Consider the following 17587-nt stretch of genomic DNA (forward strand, 5'->3'; position numbering starts at 1 on the left):
GCCTCACATCCCCAACTGAACTCACTAGGTTCGTATGAACTTAAACCAAGAGACCAGCAAAGATAGCGGAAGCAGCTGCTTCTCTCTTCGCACCCCCCCTCCTCGGTCCAACTTGACGACGGAATCCAAAGTTAAGCCCGCTTCAAAGAAGTCTATGACAACGCACCCACGTAAACCTATCACATAAAAAGTGTACGTTCCGACCTCAAACAGTTCACAAAAAATATATAATAAATATTATCATAAAAATAATAACCACTACTAACATTTTTTGGTAAAGAAATAAATGTCTGCTGCAGCCAGTCGTGAGGTTCTAAAGAAGTATATTTTATTGAGGAATTTCGTGAAGATTTTTTAATTTTCTTTCTTCAGATTTTTCAAAACTCTGCTAGTAAGAAACATGAATCATCGAAAATAAATAAAAGCTAAATTGCATACAAAAATAGCAGATACTATCACTGCTAATGAAAGCGGAAAATTTGTTGTTAAAATGAATTCATTCCTTCATCCTACATAATATTAAAAGAAATTGAGATGAAAGTTAAAAAGGGTTACGAACATTTTATATATAATTTACATATCAGGCTTGAAAAAATGTTGTTGTTTTCTTAATTAATTAAAACAGCTGATGCCTAGAGAAATCGGTCAAAGATTCCGAGTTAATATTTTTCTCTGACAGGCTGTCATTATTTTTTTCTGTAGCGATTTGCATGCGGATAAGTCTTCCGCCCAAATTAACATTAATTAGTCGGTTTTATCACAAGTTACCGGTTTAGTGACTTAATTATCGAGACAGGCGTGCATATTAAAACAAATATTTATAGCGTCCATATCGCATTATTCAAATTACCTCCAATTAGAACTAGATCTCATTATATGCAACTAGGAGCATTGACATTGCTGATTTTTACTAATTTTATACCATTTTATTAATTTAGCGATAAAATTTAAATTTATTTGATATTGACTTGATGATATTCTTAACTATATTTTTTTAGCAGATCATAGATTTTCTTATCATTTCCATTCATATAACTAAATATATATTTTATTGTAGTTAGCTCCATATTTTTTCCGATATTAAATAATAATTCTTATTTTATGAATCTCTTTTGAAAACTGTCAATGGTTTTGAAAAACTGGTAGCAAAGACTCTTAACAATAACCCATAAAAAATGATTTAATAATACCAATAGATTTATAATAAATAATACTATTTTTAGATTTTAGATGCAAGTTTTTAATGAATAATCAAAGAAAACAGCTCGATCATATAATTATGTTTATGTCCTTGACTTTAAATTTTAAACCAGAATTTAATAAATACCAAGCTTACACATGGCTTCCTCGCTTTGACATACCATTCCTGTGTGTCACATACATTTATTAAATAATCCTATTACGATATGCGAACACGTCCCACATGTTTTCTGGTCAACGGCTACTTATTTTGATCCTATCAGCCGTTTGATGAATCTGTAAAGTTTGATTAGATTTTTAATTCAGTGCTCATTTGCGTTGTTTCAGATGACTACTCGACGCTAAAGCGATGGCTTACCATGGACTGTCTCAACATGTGGAGTTGGACAAGTTGGCCGACCCGTCGGAAAGGTTTACCCTCGAAAATCTCATAGGGGAGGGCACATACGGAGAAGTCTATTCGGCGAGGGATAAGAAATCGAAACGAAGAGTTGCCATAAAGGTTTGTTGTGATGAAAGATATTAAAAAAATTCATTTGTTTAACATTACTAGAAAAAATACAAGTTTATCTGTTTATCAGACCTGATTTAAATTGCCGGTTCCTACTTAAAACATATTCGGTTAGAAAATAAGTAAAACTTATTTTTGTCGGGATCACTCATAATTGTTGCGTCGAAATTAGTTGCGAAAGACTCGCTTAAATGCTTATAAAACTGATGGATTTGTGTCCTATTAATTTTCTAAAAATCAGAGGTATTCACAATTCACATATATATTAAGGACGGAATAGCGTAATCCGTAACCTCTCAGATTAATAACTCTGAGGTTACGGGTTCGAGCCCCGGCAGCGGCACTTAAATTTTATTTAAAAAAATATGTTATTATTAAAAAGTTGGCCCCGGCTGCAGTAAAATCTATTGGTTATAAACAGGGCCGGCCCGAGGGCAGGCAGTACAGGCGATCGCCTGGGGCGCTAGATCTTGTGGGGCGCCGTGATACCAAATAAAGGCGCAATATTCACTTAAAATTATCAATATTGTTAAAGAATATAATCTGATATTATTTTTTGTATACACTACTGTGCACTCTTTAGATTATTTCACGAGCAAAAAATTGCGACGAAAATAAAACTACAAATTCTTAAATACCCACAATCTCAAAAAATAGTATGGTGTCAAATATAATATTAAATTACTTTAATTTGAATTATATTTTTGAGCTCATGTAATGAGTTATTAAAGTATTACTAGGGGGAGGGGGGCGCAAATTTAGTTTTTGCCTGGGGCGCCAAATAACCTAGGGCCGGCCCTGGTTATAAATTATATTACACGTAATAATTTTTAATTATTAATATAGATGACACTGATTTCCAGACTTTCAGTCTGGTGGTTAATACTTACTTGTAAGTATTCATTATATTTTATTGACTTACTCAGTTGGTACAAATTTACCCCATTGTAACGCATTGGGCTTACGCCTGTCAAGTTACAATGGAATATTTAATAAAATAAATAAATATGTTTGAAAAAAAGCAAGAACAACTATGCATACCCGAGTGGACAAAAACAAGCGTTGCTGCGCAATCATGACACATTAGACAAATCTGTTATTATGGGCAATTTTAATAAAAAATAAATACCTCCGCCGAAGCAGGTCAAGAATCCCCGAATAGCGTAGTCTAAAGAATGACGACATTGTCAAATTTACTAATTGAGATTCTGCTTTACTGGTCAAAGATTTTGATAAGATTTGTATTAGATAAAAACTAAGAGTTTCGTTCCGCCCTGAATCGAGAACTGGAAGAGACGTTAGTCTTCCTCCATTTTATAAATAGTTTCAGCCAAAATACACTTTTGACAGAGCCAGAACACACACGTCAGTACTTAACCACATAAATATTACATTTTACTATTTCTTGTGGTTTCTTCATACTACTACATAATACTTATTTTTAAAATGGAAATATAAAAACAATTATTTTGACACTTTAATATAAATTCTGACCCACGGTTTTAACCACAACCGTATTAAAAATCTAACTCGAAAAATATGAGGCATCCTTATCTAATTCCAAGAAGCAGCGTTGTAACATTTGGCGTGTCGAATAGTCGCCATAATATATACATAAATATTGAAATATTTTTATTATTATAGATCTTAGAAAACATCCCTGAAAATATAGAAGAAATTGAAGAAGAATTTTTAGTATTCAGAGATCTATCACATCATCAAAACCTACCGACGTTTCATGGCTTATTTTTAAAAAGAGGACGGACGGCTGAAGATGATCAACTTTGGTTTGTCATGGAAGTGAGTTTTAGTATAAGCAATATAAATTTAAAAAAATCATATAATATTATATATATATATATACAATTCCAGCTGTGCACAGGCGGTTCCGTTACCGATTTGGTGCAAGGGCTTCGCAACCGAGGGGAGAGACTCTCCGATGAGCAAATTGCCTACATTTTAAGGGAAACCATAGAAGGCTTGATATACTTACACAGCAATCACTGTATGCATAGGGATGTCAAAGGCCATAATATATTGCTCACGGAAGGTGCAGGTATCAAACTCGTTGATTTCGGTGTCTCCTCTCATTTGGCAGCTACGATGGCTCGGAGAAACACATCTGTGGGAACACCATACTGGATGGCGCCAGAAGTATGATGAATTTTATAGAGAAACAATCTTCTTAAAACTCGATGATTATATTTATAATTTATTCCAGGTTATTGCATGTGAACAACAATTAGATCATTCCTACGATGCAAGATGTGATGTATGGTCTATCGGAATAACTGCAATTGAACTAGCCGAAGGAGATCCACCGCTCAGCGATTTACATCCAATGAGAGCACTCTTCCAAATACCAAGAAATCCACCGCCGTCACTATCTAGACCTGAGATGCATTCATCTCTATTAGTAGATTTCATATCTGAGTGTTTAGTCAAAGATTTAGATCAAAGACCATTCGCCAGAGAATTGAGACAGCATCCATTATTAACTTCTGTGTTTCAATATGAAAGTAAAGTTAAAAAGGAACTCCAATCTGAAATATCGAGGCAAAGAGCAGAAGGAAGAGTGTGCAGCAAACCAGAGGCTACGACTAAAAGAGGAAAATTGAAATCGAATCGGAAAGCTAGACCGGAAAAGATGTATATGGATGATCTAGCGGCGTTGGATGTTCTGACTGAAGAATCGATCGTAGAACAGCTATTGACTAGATACAATCAAAATCAGATTTATACTTACATTGGCGATATACTTGTAGCAGTGAATCCTTTTTGTGATCTGGGAATATATAGAGTTGAAGTATGATTGATTTATATGAATGCGATTATAGCTGTTGTATTGTTTATTGATTTCATTTTTTTTAGGAGCAGCAAAGATATAGTTGTGCATGTAGATCGGATAATCCTCCGCATATATTCGCAGCAGCCGATGCAGCTCATCAAGCTTTGCTTCATCAGAGACGACACCAAGCTATTGTCATATCAGGTGAAAGTGGTGCAGGAAAAACTGAAAGTGCCAATTTACTTCTAAAGCAACTGGTTTATTTAGCTAAAGTAAGATTTTTAGCTATCTTTTCATTCATGAAATGATAATGTGCTTACTAATATTTTATGAACATTTATTTAGGCACCAAATAGAAACTTAGAAGAAAGAATACTCCAAGTGAATCCAATCATGGAAGCTTTCGGCAATGCTAGAACAGGCATAAATGCAAATAGTTCACGTTTTGGTAAGTATCTTGATCTCACAATGACGAGAGGCGGTAAAGTCACAGGAGCGAGGATATCAGTATATTTATTGGAACAATCAAGAGTCGTACATCAAGCAGTGTACGTTCAACAATGCTTTAATAAATTTATTTTTAACAAATAACACAAAATAATATATCATATAATAATAGCGGAGAGAGTAATTTCCATTTATTCTACTATCTTTACGACGGACTTCTAAGCAGCGGAAAAGCTTCCAATTTTTATCTAGATAGAAATTTACAATACAAACATAGATATCTTAGAGCTTTATCGCCTGCATACATTGACTCAAATGTAATCAAATGGAATCAATTAAACGAATCTTTTAAGGTAAGTTTAATTAATATGATAATAAGTTTTAAAATTATTAATTATTTCTATATTGTAGCTGATCGGTTTCCAAAACGATGAAGTTGATACCATGTATCGAATGTTAGCAGCCATATTGCATCTTGGTGATATAGAATTTGGTGAAGTTGTCTCACAAGATAATACTGATAATAAATCTAAAGTTATAGACGTTACACCGTTACATAGAGGTTTGTATTTTATGTTATTATTATATTTATTTAATTTAAAATAATTATTATTACAATTAACAAACTTAGTGTGCAATTTACTTGGAGTGGAGATAAACGAACTGAAAGAATGCTTAACGTGCAGTAGTGTCGTAACAAGAGGTGAAACTATAAGAAGATACAATACGTTGACCGAATCCGGTGCAGCTCGTGATGCCATGGCTAGAGGACTATATTCTCGACTCTTTGATTGGATTGTTAATCAGATTAATTCTCTTCTGTCATTCAATAGACCACATTGGTATTATATACATTTTAATTTAACTCTCATGCGTAAAAGAGGTGTGAAAGTAAAAATGTTTTTTAGCTATTGAAATATAGTAGAGTGAGGTAAATATACATAATATGGATATAATTATTCGCATGAACGTTAGGTCACTCTGCAAGTTGACATGACGAATTACTGTCAGATGAAATTAGATCAGATTAAATTCAAAAACATATCAAGGACACGGTATCTAGGAACGCATCAGTAAAGTGTGTTCTGACATCATCAATCCTCTTAAGGACATAGTGCCTCTGGCTCCCGGTTGACTCTTTCCGTGGATCAAACTCTAATGGTTGCAATATCAGAGGGTGCCGATGGAGATTACTTTCTCTATGAGAGGTCCCTTCTGTATGGATCTAACCAGTCAATGGAGAGGCCCGAGCGACAGGCCAAGCCAAGGGCAAAGCTCTGGCATTGAGCCTGGGAGTGTAGGCCTTCTCTATGATATTTTTTGGGCTAGTGCCCTTGGCGACCGCCCCTCAGTTCGGCCCTGCGCGAATTTTTTCGAAAAAGACTAAACTATAATTTTCCTAATATCCAGTGGAGGGAAGGGGGTTCTTGAAAACAAAATTTCGTAGATTTAGATGGAGTTTTTTTTTTATTTTTTTTTAGGTTTTTTTTCTATTTTTTCTGAAAAGCAGTATTTTATCTGGTTGCGAGAAGCAGTTCAACATAGCACAGATCCCACAATAATCTCTAGCATGAAAATTGTAACTGGCGTGGATTAAAACATAAGTGCGTTTTTTTGCCTCACTTTACTCTGAATAATATATAATACAATTTACCAAAAAATTAAGAATCGAACGTTGTGACTTTGAAAGAAAATTAAATCTTGAATAGACTTACACTTCTATTTCGCAAATGAGTTTAATTTCAATATATATATTAGATAGTAATATCATTTATTTTAGTTCGGAACAACTATCGATTGGTCTGCTAGACATCTTTGGCTTTGAAAACTTCATTTGTAATTCATTTGAGCAACTGTGCATAAACGTTGCAAATGAACAGATACAATACTATTTCAATCAACACATATTCACTTGGGAGCAGCAAGAATATATGGTTGAAGGCGTTCCTGTCGATTTAGTAGAGTTTTCTGATAATCGTCCAGTTTTAGATATGCTTCTATCGAGACCGATGGGTCTTTTAGCATTGTTGGACGAAGAGAGTAGATTCTTGCGTTCCAATGATCGCTCATTAATAGGTAATGTTTATTATAAATATATAATAATAATGATAAGATTAATATTTTTATGTGATTTTATAGAAAAGTTTCATAACAACATAAAAAGTAAATATTATGTTCGTCCTAAATCTGACGCCGTATGTTTTGCCATTCATCATTTCGCCGGTAGAGTCGTATATCAAGCCAGCGGATTTCTGGAGAAGAATCGCAATTTCTTGCCCCATGAAGTGATCCAGTTAATGAGGCAGAGTCAATTCGATATAGTCAGATTCTTGTTCCAATGTCCCATCACAAAAACTGGGAATTTATACTCGGCTTTGCAGAATAACAACGGCTCTCAAAAATCTAGCACGCCTAGCTCGAAGAGCGATTCTAAGGTATAATTCTTATAACATCAGATACAACCCAACCTTTGTTTAATACGAGCATTTAAGAATAATCTTGTTTGCAGGAAAAGTATAATAGCAGAGGTTTGGCTTCTCAATCTAGAGCGCAACAAACGGTAGCGACATATTTCCGATACTCACTGATGGATCTCTTACAAAAGATGGTATCAGGAACGCCCCAATTTGTCAGATGTCTAAAACCAAATGATTCTAGATCTCCGAAAATGTTCGATAACGCAAAAATATTAAAGCAATTGAGATATACGGGTGTTTTAGAGACTATTAGAATACGACAAAATGGATTCTCTCATAGATTGACATTTGCCGAATTTTTGAAAAGGTTTGTTGCTAAATAATCTATTAAAACTGAAATACGTATTTTTAATAATACAATTGTTTTGTAGGTATAGCTTTTTAGCGTTTAGTTATGATGAAAAAGTCGATCCAGATAGAAATACGTGTAGACTTTTATTGCTAAGACTAAAGATGGACGGTTGGGCTTTAGGAAAGACTAAAGTGTTCCTAAAATATTATCATGTAGAATTTTTAGCCAAAATATATGAAGAACAAGTAAAAATTTATAGTGAAATTGTATATTATTAATAAACATTATGTTTTAAATGGATTTTTATGTTTTTAGATTAAGAAAATAATTCTCGTACAAGCTTGTGTTAGAAGATGGATGGCTCGTACGCGTTATAGAAGAATAAAATGGGAAATGTCTAGAAGTGTTGTTACACTTCAGAAGCACATCAGAGGTTGGCTGACTAGAAGAAAAATCAGTGAAAGGCAAAAGTTTTTAGCCAAAGAAAGAGAGAAAGAAATGGAGAGACAGCGTTTGATTGATATAGAAAATAACAGAAGGATGCAGAAAAATATACAACAAAAGCAAAGTAAGATTCTATAACATGATAAATAGATAGTTTGTACAATAATCGTTATTATATTGCCACATATACATGTAATATATGTGATGCTGCTAGTCTAGTGAACTGTGGGCTGAAACATAATGTTACCCATTTGTATCACAAATCTGCTTTTCTCACCATATAATAAACCTTTAATTTACATAGAGAAAATCTTCTACACTTATATTTTTAATAATTCGCTAAGTTGTGTTTTTGGGTTTAATTATAGTAATCGATGCCAAAGGTAAAGCAGCTCTCATGAAAGTCAAATTGCTGAAGAAACTGTCTTCGCAAGATATGATGCAGTCAGACCGTAACGAAAAAGAAAACTTAAACACAAACAAAGCTGCCGTGATAATCCAAAGCCGTTAGTATAACAGAATGAGTTTAAATGTAAACCATTAGTACAATTTATAATCTTGTATTAAAGATTTCAGAGGTTATACAGTGCGTCGCAAGTGGAGCGATAGACTCAAAGATCGACAAGTTAGAAATCACAAAAGACCTTCACCTCAACCACCGAACAGCGATCGTCTATCGCAAGTTGCAATATTTGCTAAAAAAGTATTTGTTCGTACTAATTTTGTTTTATCTTTTTATAAGTATTTTATATATTGAAATGTATATTTAAAAGATACACAACGCCAATCAAGAAGCTCACAAGATCATGAGAAGAAACAAGCCCGGTATTGTTCTAGACGAGCTACAACCGTTACCTAACGATTATGTTACTCCATTAGGATTTAGTATTATGACAGCTATAGGACGAGCCCAAAAGTTACCAGAAAATATATATAATGAACTTCAACCTGTGTCTAGGTAAATAAATTATATTATATTAAAACATGTTTATTTAGTAATGCATTCTCATTTAACGCTGCTTTAAATGGACGCAAATCACTAAATAGTCCTTCACCCGAGTTTGATGACGAGACCGATAATGTTTGGTCATCTTGGGATGAACCGTTAGTACAGAAAGAGAATCAATTGCATCATGACAGGTGACTTATAAAACATTGGTCGATGTGATTGCGATTCTTTTTTAATATTGCGATAAATGTTTATAATTATTATTATTATCAAATGAATAATTTTTTATGTCTTTCAAAATAAGATTTGCTGCAAGTGAGAATCGACCCCTTGAAGTGTCTAATATGAATCCACTGGCTGATAAGCAACTCTCTTCTCAGTGGCATAGTGTTTTGCCTAATGCAGCAGCTTATAATGGTTCGGCGCGAGCCAGAGGAAAGTTAGTAAGGTAAATTTTAGGTTAAATTACCATATTATATCAATCAGAATCATTTTTTTTAATATGTAGGTTATAATTAGATTATTATTATAAATATAATTTTAAGCTTTATATTTTACTTTTATTAGCTGCCAGATGATTCGTTTAGGAAAATAGGTAATTTTTATAGTACTTAGACTTTCTGAAAAGTGTAATCAATATAATAGGAGTGCTATGAAATATGAGTGTAAATCAAAAAGTAAAGTTCAGTTGTGTAGAAAATATGTCGGTTACTTTTTGTTAAGTCAAAAATTAATAATGTACTGTTACAATTAATTAATTTCCATGTGAAATCAAAGAAGCAATACATTAGTGACGGGACTAAGAAGAAACAAGATAATAAAATAGTCAAAACAGCATATTTAAAAAAATAAGATAAAATAGTTTTTGTTGTTTAAGATGCAACAAAGGTGTAAATAATAAGAAAGCTATTTATAAATTCGGAGAATAGTCATGAAAACTGACAATTTATTGGTTCAATCCGGTCTACTGAACTTCGCAGAGCCACAGGAACATGATGAAGTACAGCTGACTTAGCTTTCCAGATATCTCTACATCGAATCAATACAACACTCAAACTGTTGATTCATATGCAAGCTTACTAATACGCCAATATCATCGAAGGTGTCACGGCACCGGCCCCGATGCAACTTTTTGCAACCAGCACTTATAATGCCTATCAGCATAGTTTATATTTAGCAGTCTTGCTAATCTTCACCTAAGTAAAGTCGTCGCAAAAAGAAGAGACAAACAACAGAGGTTCATTAAATTTATATCTAATTTTTACATGTCCGCTCATTATATACAGTTTTGAGCTATATATATATATATATTATGTACAACAAGGTATTAATTAGTATCTCACATCAGTCAATACACAGAAGGTTGTAAATCAGTTTATTAATTAAATTTGCAACATATATTAGATAAAAATTTTAGGTGTAAATGTGTACAAATATAATTCAATGAGAAATAGAGACCTCATCATTGTAGATACTTAAAAGGATTTCGATACAAACTGAAACAGATTAGAAGAAGAATTATGTAAACATCTCACATGCCTAAAATTCTTATTGAGTAGCCAAATTTACTTTTTGATTTACGTTGGTATGATAATACTTACATATTTATCAGATATATAAATTGTATAATTTTATTTCCAGTGGTAAGATAGATCAACTATGCGGGTTCGGATGGAAAGAAGATATTCTAAACAACAACAAGAACATTGAACGCAAACCTGAACTGAAAAAGAACATGTTTGATTTATCATACTTACAAAACAAACCAAAGCCAATCCGAGTTTCTCCTCATAAAGATCGATCTATACCAGAGCAATGTTTTGACAATTCAAACAAACGTTTAGACGACAAAAACGACATAGACGGACCGTTCAATTTCCGCCAGATGCTAAGGCCAACCAGAGGTCCCACGGAGAGTTTGAGAAAGCGAAAAGGACGACCGGTGCCTAATTCTCAGTTACCATGGAATGATAATCAAAGTATTGAACTTGATGGCAAATCTGCTCTTCCGCATATCGTCTACAATAAACGGCGTCCGAATAATGTTAAAGCATAATATTATTGAGCCATCAGATTCGAATTTAAATAAATAATATTGTTATAAAATAATCATATAATATGTTATGATCTTCATATATTTTATAAATTATCTCTAGTTTTTTTTTTTTTTGATATAGTGAGATACCATAAATTTGCCAAAGATTACTTAGTTTTATATTGTATTAGTTTGTCTCTTTTAATTAACATATAATTATCTTAATATATTATTAGTTACATTAGTAACATTTAGAGTTGTGTAAACCTGTACTAGTTTTGTTAGAACAATTCTTGTTTAACATTACAAATTGATATTGAAGTACAAATATGCATAATTATTGTATTTTTCAACATTCCAACATATAAATCTTTTTAGTATTATTGTTACATTCAGTAAAATTTCTCTTTATTGATTATTATTGTTTTTTTTTAATTTAATTTTAATCTTTCATTCTCTTGCTAAGACGTTTTATGTATTGTTATATGTAATTATTGTCATGTGATAATGTGCCAATGATTTTTAATGAATGTTAACATGAATTATAAAGGATAATGATAATAAAATATATTTAAAAGTATAAAATAAGTTTATTTCTTAAAAAAAAATACATTTTAGTAAATAACATATACTTTGACTAGTTATAACATATAATAAATTAAATTAAAAAGTAGGAGTTTGGGACAACCAAAATGTTCCATCTCTGAGAAAATTGTGCTTTGACAGATAAAAGCATTTGAAATTAAATTTGCAGCAAATATGCTATAGCTTATGATTTTGGCGATGTTAAAATCTTGGAATATTAGTCTACCCCTTTAGCTAATATAAAGTTTTGTTTATATACATGATTATTATTTTTTTGAATAATTTACAAGTGGTTGCATTTTGGAGTATCCCAACATTTTGTTTTTCGAAATGTTGGTAAACAGCATTTTGTGTATCTCAATACATATTTACCTATGTTGAATATACTAAAAGTAAGGAGATCATATCTCAAATCGAAATTCCACGTTCAAAAACTGGGTCGATTCGATTTAGTCGTATCATCTGTCAAACGAGTAACTGTCAACGCCCAGTGTTACCATATGCAATGCTTGCGAGCGCTGAATATTACACATACCTTCTTGTTAGATAAAATCTAACAACAGCTTACATTTTCAAGTTTTACAAATAAATTAAAATGTTGATAGAAAAAAAATTTAAGAAACAATGATAGTTTTTTTCTATTAAGTTTGACAATATTTCGCACAGTATCGATCAGCTGGTCAAGTGTATTTTTCAAGGTTAAAATAATTTTTACGTGTGGATATATAAAAAAATATTGGTTTTAAAATAATTGGTAATTGTAATACGTTTAAATGGTTAATATTTGTTATGATGCCACAATTATTGAAAATTAAACCAATAATTACACAGGCTTGCGATATGAAAGTTGTCTTAAATATAAATAGTGCTTTATATAGTTATTCAGGTGCTGAATATTGAAAATATCGTGATTCTAACCTTTTAGAGTGTGACTTCGTAGCCATTAAGAAGCAGGTGGAAACTAGTGAGAATTTTACTTGTTAAATTTACATACTGCGACAAACTATGATTGGCTGTGGTGGAGAAGCTGGCGGATGGATGGAGTCAGTGAAAGATGTGTGGCAGCGACAATATAACAGAGGTTGATCCCTCTTTGTTGCGGTGCTCGTATGGTGGAGTCCCTTCCAGGATGTGAGTGTCCATGACGCGATCATACAGTCAATTGTTGCACTCGCTTCTTAGAACAACGAAATATGTATACGCCTTTAGAAAGTGACATTTGCTTCATAGACATGGAATTGTGGAATGTTGTGAGCTTGTGGTGCTTTTTGTTTTCCGGTGATATATTGTTTCCCGTGACCGTCTCATTACAAAGAAATATTCATTCAATGCATCGGAGAATCCTTGCGTGTTATTTATGAGAAACCTTTTTTTCTAGCGTTTTTATTTTGGTCACAGTCATTAACTTGAGTTTCAAGAATAATATCCCCCACAAAATAATAAAAAAAATCGTTCATCTTCAGTTTTTTCACAAATCATACTTCTAATTTTTAAATTTAATGAAATCAAAAGTACATTGAAACGGTTTTTATGTACAATACATAAATATTTTTGGTATATTAAATATTTGTTTTAGGTGTGATTTTAGTTTCAACTTTAATACAAATATCTTTAAAAATCATTTTTTAATCTCTTATTATCGTTCTGTGAAATAATCTAACGTGATAGAAAAAAGTAGATGTCATTTTTAGAATCAGCACTTTAGAATTTCATAAAAATCAGTTTTAAATATTTTTCCTCAGGCCTATGTTTTTGATTTAATACTTTTTAGTATCTCTAATAAAATACTACAACCTGTGATAAATTACGACATTTACTTTATTGGGCTAAAGCTAAAGCTAAAGCTTTAGTACAATGCACATACTAAAGCTAAACCGACCTCCTACTTCAGGTGTTGTGAGTGTCAGATAGCGATATTTCGCGCTTCGCGTACCTAGAATAAACTCATTATTCATTTCATTTAGTTAAAATATATTGTCAGAAATCATAGCGTTGAAAATAATTAGAACTGAGACAAATCCACAATTTTCTCAATATTTTTTATATTATTTCGAGTTGGAGTTCTAAACGAAAGATAAAACAGAATAAGAGGACGAAGTATAAATATTTCAATATAAATTAAATAACTTATCGTATATTTTAGTATGGTAAGATTGGTGCAAATAAATTGACGTCTCACCTATTTAATTTTCACACAGATTCATTAAACAAAACCACATTTTGATCTTATTTTTGATGAAAAAACATTTATGCTATAATAATATTATACTACAATATTTGCCTTCCATCTAAAATTGCTTTTAGAATTTATAGGGTTAACATATTATTTATTTACTGATTAAACATATTCCATCTGTTATTCAGCAATGCAATTTGTTTGAGAGTTATATTAAATAAACTTAAAGCACTCTATATTTTTTTTAGGATTGTATAATATTATCGATTGTGGTAATAAATACTGAAAAACTTTCATATAATTGATACTACTTTTATGTATTTACCATTGATTTTTGCACAAGTAAGATACTAGTATATTAAATAAACGTATACAATTATACATGCTGAAAGGAAGGCAAAATCGCCACTTCCCGAAGTTTTATTTTATCTTGCTCGCTTGCCATGACGCGAATTAGCGTATTTTTTATCAGTGAAAGTCTTACAACTGAATTTTTTACGTGTATATCTTACAATTACTGGTGGGCGAAACGCTATTTTTATTCATTCAGTGAAGCAATCGGAGTTTGTAAACAAACAACACAAAAAGTTCGTTGAAATGAAAATTACAAAGTTATATATCGTCAGCTTAGTACTCACCTGAAGTAATTTATCTTAAGTAAAAAATATTTTATTTCATATTTGGACTTGTATTTCATTATATACTTACCTTCTTATAATCAAAAACGTGAATAGAAACGTTCAGTAGCTATGTAAGATTTAGCCCATTGGCAAATAGAACTCCTACTGAATCGGGCTTTCGTTTCAGTACAATGTGCAGATTAAGGCTAGGTCGGATCTACTACCTAGGAAGTCCCGAGTAGCAGTCGCAGTAGAGTAAACCGACGCAAATCTGTTAATATGGTATATCGATGATGAAGATGAAGGGTGGCGGACAATTGTGCTCCGCTTACATCTGAAACACGCTAATGAAGAAAAATAAAAGACACGCCTAAAAACAAAATCATCGAACATTGCATCAACATCTCATCACAAGAAATACATTTAGGAAAATAATTTGCTACTTTAAATCTTGTCTTCCTTTTTCTTAAAAAAATAATAATAAGTACACACAACCTTAAAATCACGAATGGGTGAAAAATAATAAGTTTTACATATATAATGCATCATCTTCAGTGTTTATTTAATACAATAAAAATTCTCTAAGAGCTGAAATATCTCATTATTCGAAAATTTTAAATACCTAATAGATAAAACCTAGCTCGATTTTAATTAATCATAACGATAATCATCAGTGAGATTAGAAAAATCTAGGTGCAGGTAAATCTAATATGTGATGATCGATGTCAAATAATTATCACTAATTCCGATTCTTACAAAATTATTTATTAATCAAGGTTCATATCGACTTCGTACTTAGCTCTTTCAGGACATATATAGTCAGAGACTTATATCACTTATCTAACGACTAAAAATTAAATGTCTTTAGTAACTTGAAAAGAGAAAAAGTCATGGAATCGACAGATTAGATTATTACATATTCCTGTAATTTGCATTTATTACTTAACCAACATCTATATCGGCTGACTATCTTTTTGATATTTCCCAACCATTTGATAAATCACTTACTATATTTGAAAAAATAATTATTTTACGTTTAAAAGAATCTTTGAGAGACAAAATTATTAACAAACACAACAACAAGAGTACGGGTATTTTAATGTTGGGTATAGAAAAAGCTTTCGACGCAGTATGGAATGAAAACCTTTCGCTATTATCTAAGAATTATAGCTATGTTGTTTCATTAAATAATGAACACTCGATATCGCGTAAAATTCCATCTGCAGCTACTCAGGGAAGTTTGCTCGGGCAGTGTATCTTTATCTTGTACATGAACGATATACCAAAAATAATAAATACGCATTTATTTATGTATACTAACAACACAGATATTTTAACAATTGCTAACGTTCTTAAACTAATCGCGAATATGAATCTTTTAAAATATTTAATAAATATTTGAGATGTGGAAAATTAAAACAGAGGCAATTATTTTCACAATAATTAAACAAACTTTGTCACCTCTTATCATACGTAAAACGAAAAAAGCGTTAAATACCTAGGCTTACACATGGATTCCAAGCTTAAATTTAATAAATATATTTTGGAACCTCGCTCTAAAAGGTTTGCCGCCATTGCGGTCCTTAGACCGATATTTAATAGAAAGAGATAAAATTTATATCTATAAACAATTAATTAGACCCATTTTAGAATATGCATTTTTGATGTGGAGTAATAACAGTAATACTAACTTTTTTCAATTACAAGTCATTCAAAACAGAGCTTAAAAAAAAAAATTTATAATACACCTTTTTATACTAATATTAAAAATGCATTTTAACTTTTAAATATCAACAATTAAAAAACACTGTTATTCACATCAGAAAACATCATAAAAAAATCTCGCAAAAAATATAAAAATATCTCTAAGCTTAACTTTAATATATTTTGGAACTTTGCACTAAAAAGCTTGCCGCAATTGTGGTACTTAGACCTGCGCTAACTATAAAAAAATAAAATTTTAATCTATAACATTTATTCTAACCATGACCCACGTTAACGATTCGGTAATTATTGCGAAAATGAAAATTCTGATTATAGTTAATCAATGTACACATATATGTATAATATATTTAAAAATAAGTAAATATACATAAAAAATTAAATAACGTCTGTATATATAATATATGTTTATATGATTTATATATTTAAATATTTCACAATTATATTAGTAATTTACATTGGTACACTTATATTTTCTATAATTTCAAAAATATTTTCTTAAAAATAGAAATAAATATAAAGCAGTTGGAATTAAAAGTAAAATATATTTGCCAATTTTCAGAATTTTTGCTATGTGGAATTTTCGTTTGCGCAATTTTTAAGTTACACTAATAATACTATTTTTTTCTAAATTACAAGTCATTAAAAATATATGATACACATTTTTATACTAATCTTAAAAAAATGCATATAAAAATACCAACAATTAAGGAACACTCATTTTTATACCAAAAAATATAAAAATACCCGCACTAATCTAATATTCTTGTGTATCTCTGATTACGATAAAAACAAGCCTATATTTAAATACAATCACATATGCTTAAGTGGCTAAGGACAATATATTAATGGTTCCAGATCTTCAGTAAAATGTACTGAAATTATTACCTAATTTATTGGGTGTTTTTTTATGTTTTTCTTTTCTTTTGCTTAAATTGTGAATGATTTTTAGATTTTTCTCCAAATTACAATCACCAATGCTTTATTATGTATTTTATTTTTTTATCAAGTTATAAGCATAGTATATATTATATAAATAGAATGTTTGTAAAATTATTTATATTATTTAGATAAACATATTTAAAAAAAATACCACTCAAATTTTTCTTAATCAGTATTCAGTTTTCAAAATAAATTAGAACATTTTTAAAGAAATTAAAATACTTTTTAGATTTAATTTAGGAATAAATTAAAATAATATTAGCAAAACTTAGAAATGCTATATTTATAATATTTTAAAAATAGGTTGGAGAAATATTAAAGATATGTATGTTTTACATTTATTATGAATTATTTTAGAGTTAATGTCATAAACAATAGATATCCTATTGTTGCATATCT

General features: G+C 31.0%; 1 protein-coding gene across 2 annotated transcripts in view; it reads left to right on the forward strand.

Annotated features, from left to right (window-relative positions):
• The window catches only part of LOC148238569 (myosin-IIIb-like), a 48459-nt gene extending 36731 nt beyond the window's left edge, over positions 1–11728 (forward strand). The window contains exons 2-21 of one of the 2 annotated variants that reach the window (XM_088194758.1): positions 1528–1702; positions 3356–3511; positions 3584–3865; positions 3933–4517; positions 4583–4771; positions 4845–5047; positions 5119–5299; positions 5358–5508; positions 5578–5788; positions 6727–7022; positions 7086–7381; positions 7456–7730; positions 7795–7960; positions 8031–8283; positions 8528–8665; positions 8729–8862; positions 8933–9117; positions 9207–9299; positions 9413–9556; positions 10750–11728. In XM_088194758.1, coding sequence (XP_088050884.1) covers positions 1550–1702; positions 3356–3511; positions 3584–3865; positions 3933–4517; positions 4583–4771; positions 4845–5047; positions 5119–5299; positions 5358–5508; positions 5578–5788; positions 6727–7022; positions 7086–7381; positions 7456–7730; positions 7795–7960; positions 8031–8283; positions 8528–8665; positions 8729–8862; positions 8933–9117; positions 9207–9299; positions 9413–9556; positions 10750–11164 — 4506 coding nt within the window. In that variant the 5' untranslated portion in view covers positions 1528–1549 and the 3' untranslated portion in view covers positions 11165–11728. The remainder of the gene's footprint in view (positions 1–1527; positions 1703–3355; positions 3512–3583; positions 3866–3932; positions 4518–4582; positions 4772–4844; positions 5048–5118; positions 5300–5357; positions 5509–5577; positions 5789–6726; positions 7023–7085; positions 7382–7455; positions 7731–7794; positions 7961–8030; positions 8284–8527; positions 8666–8728; positions 8863–8932; positions 9118–9206; positions 9300–9412; positions 9557–10749) is intronic. The other variant, XM_088194769.1, reaches the window with a different exon arrangement.
• The last annotated feature ends 5859 nt before the right edge of the window (positions 11729–17587 follow it).

Source organism: Plectrocnemia conspersa, unplaced genomic scaffold (assembly GCF_051122295.1).
Source record: "Plectrocnemia conspersa isolate PC_06_02 unplaced genomic scaffold, ASM5112229v1 ptg000001l, whole genome shotgun sequence".
Classification (NCBI taxonomy): domain Eukaryota; kingdom Metazoa; phylum Arthropoda; class Insecta; order Trichoptera; family Polycentropodidae; genus Plectrocnemia; species Plectrocnemia conspersa.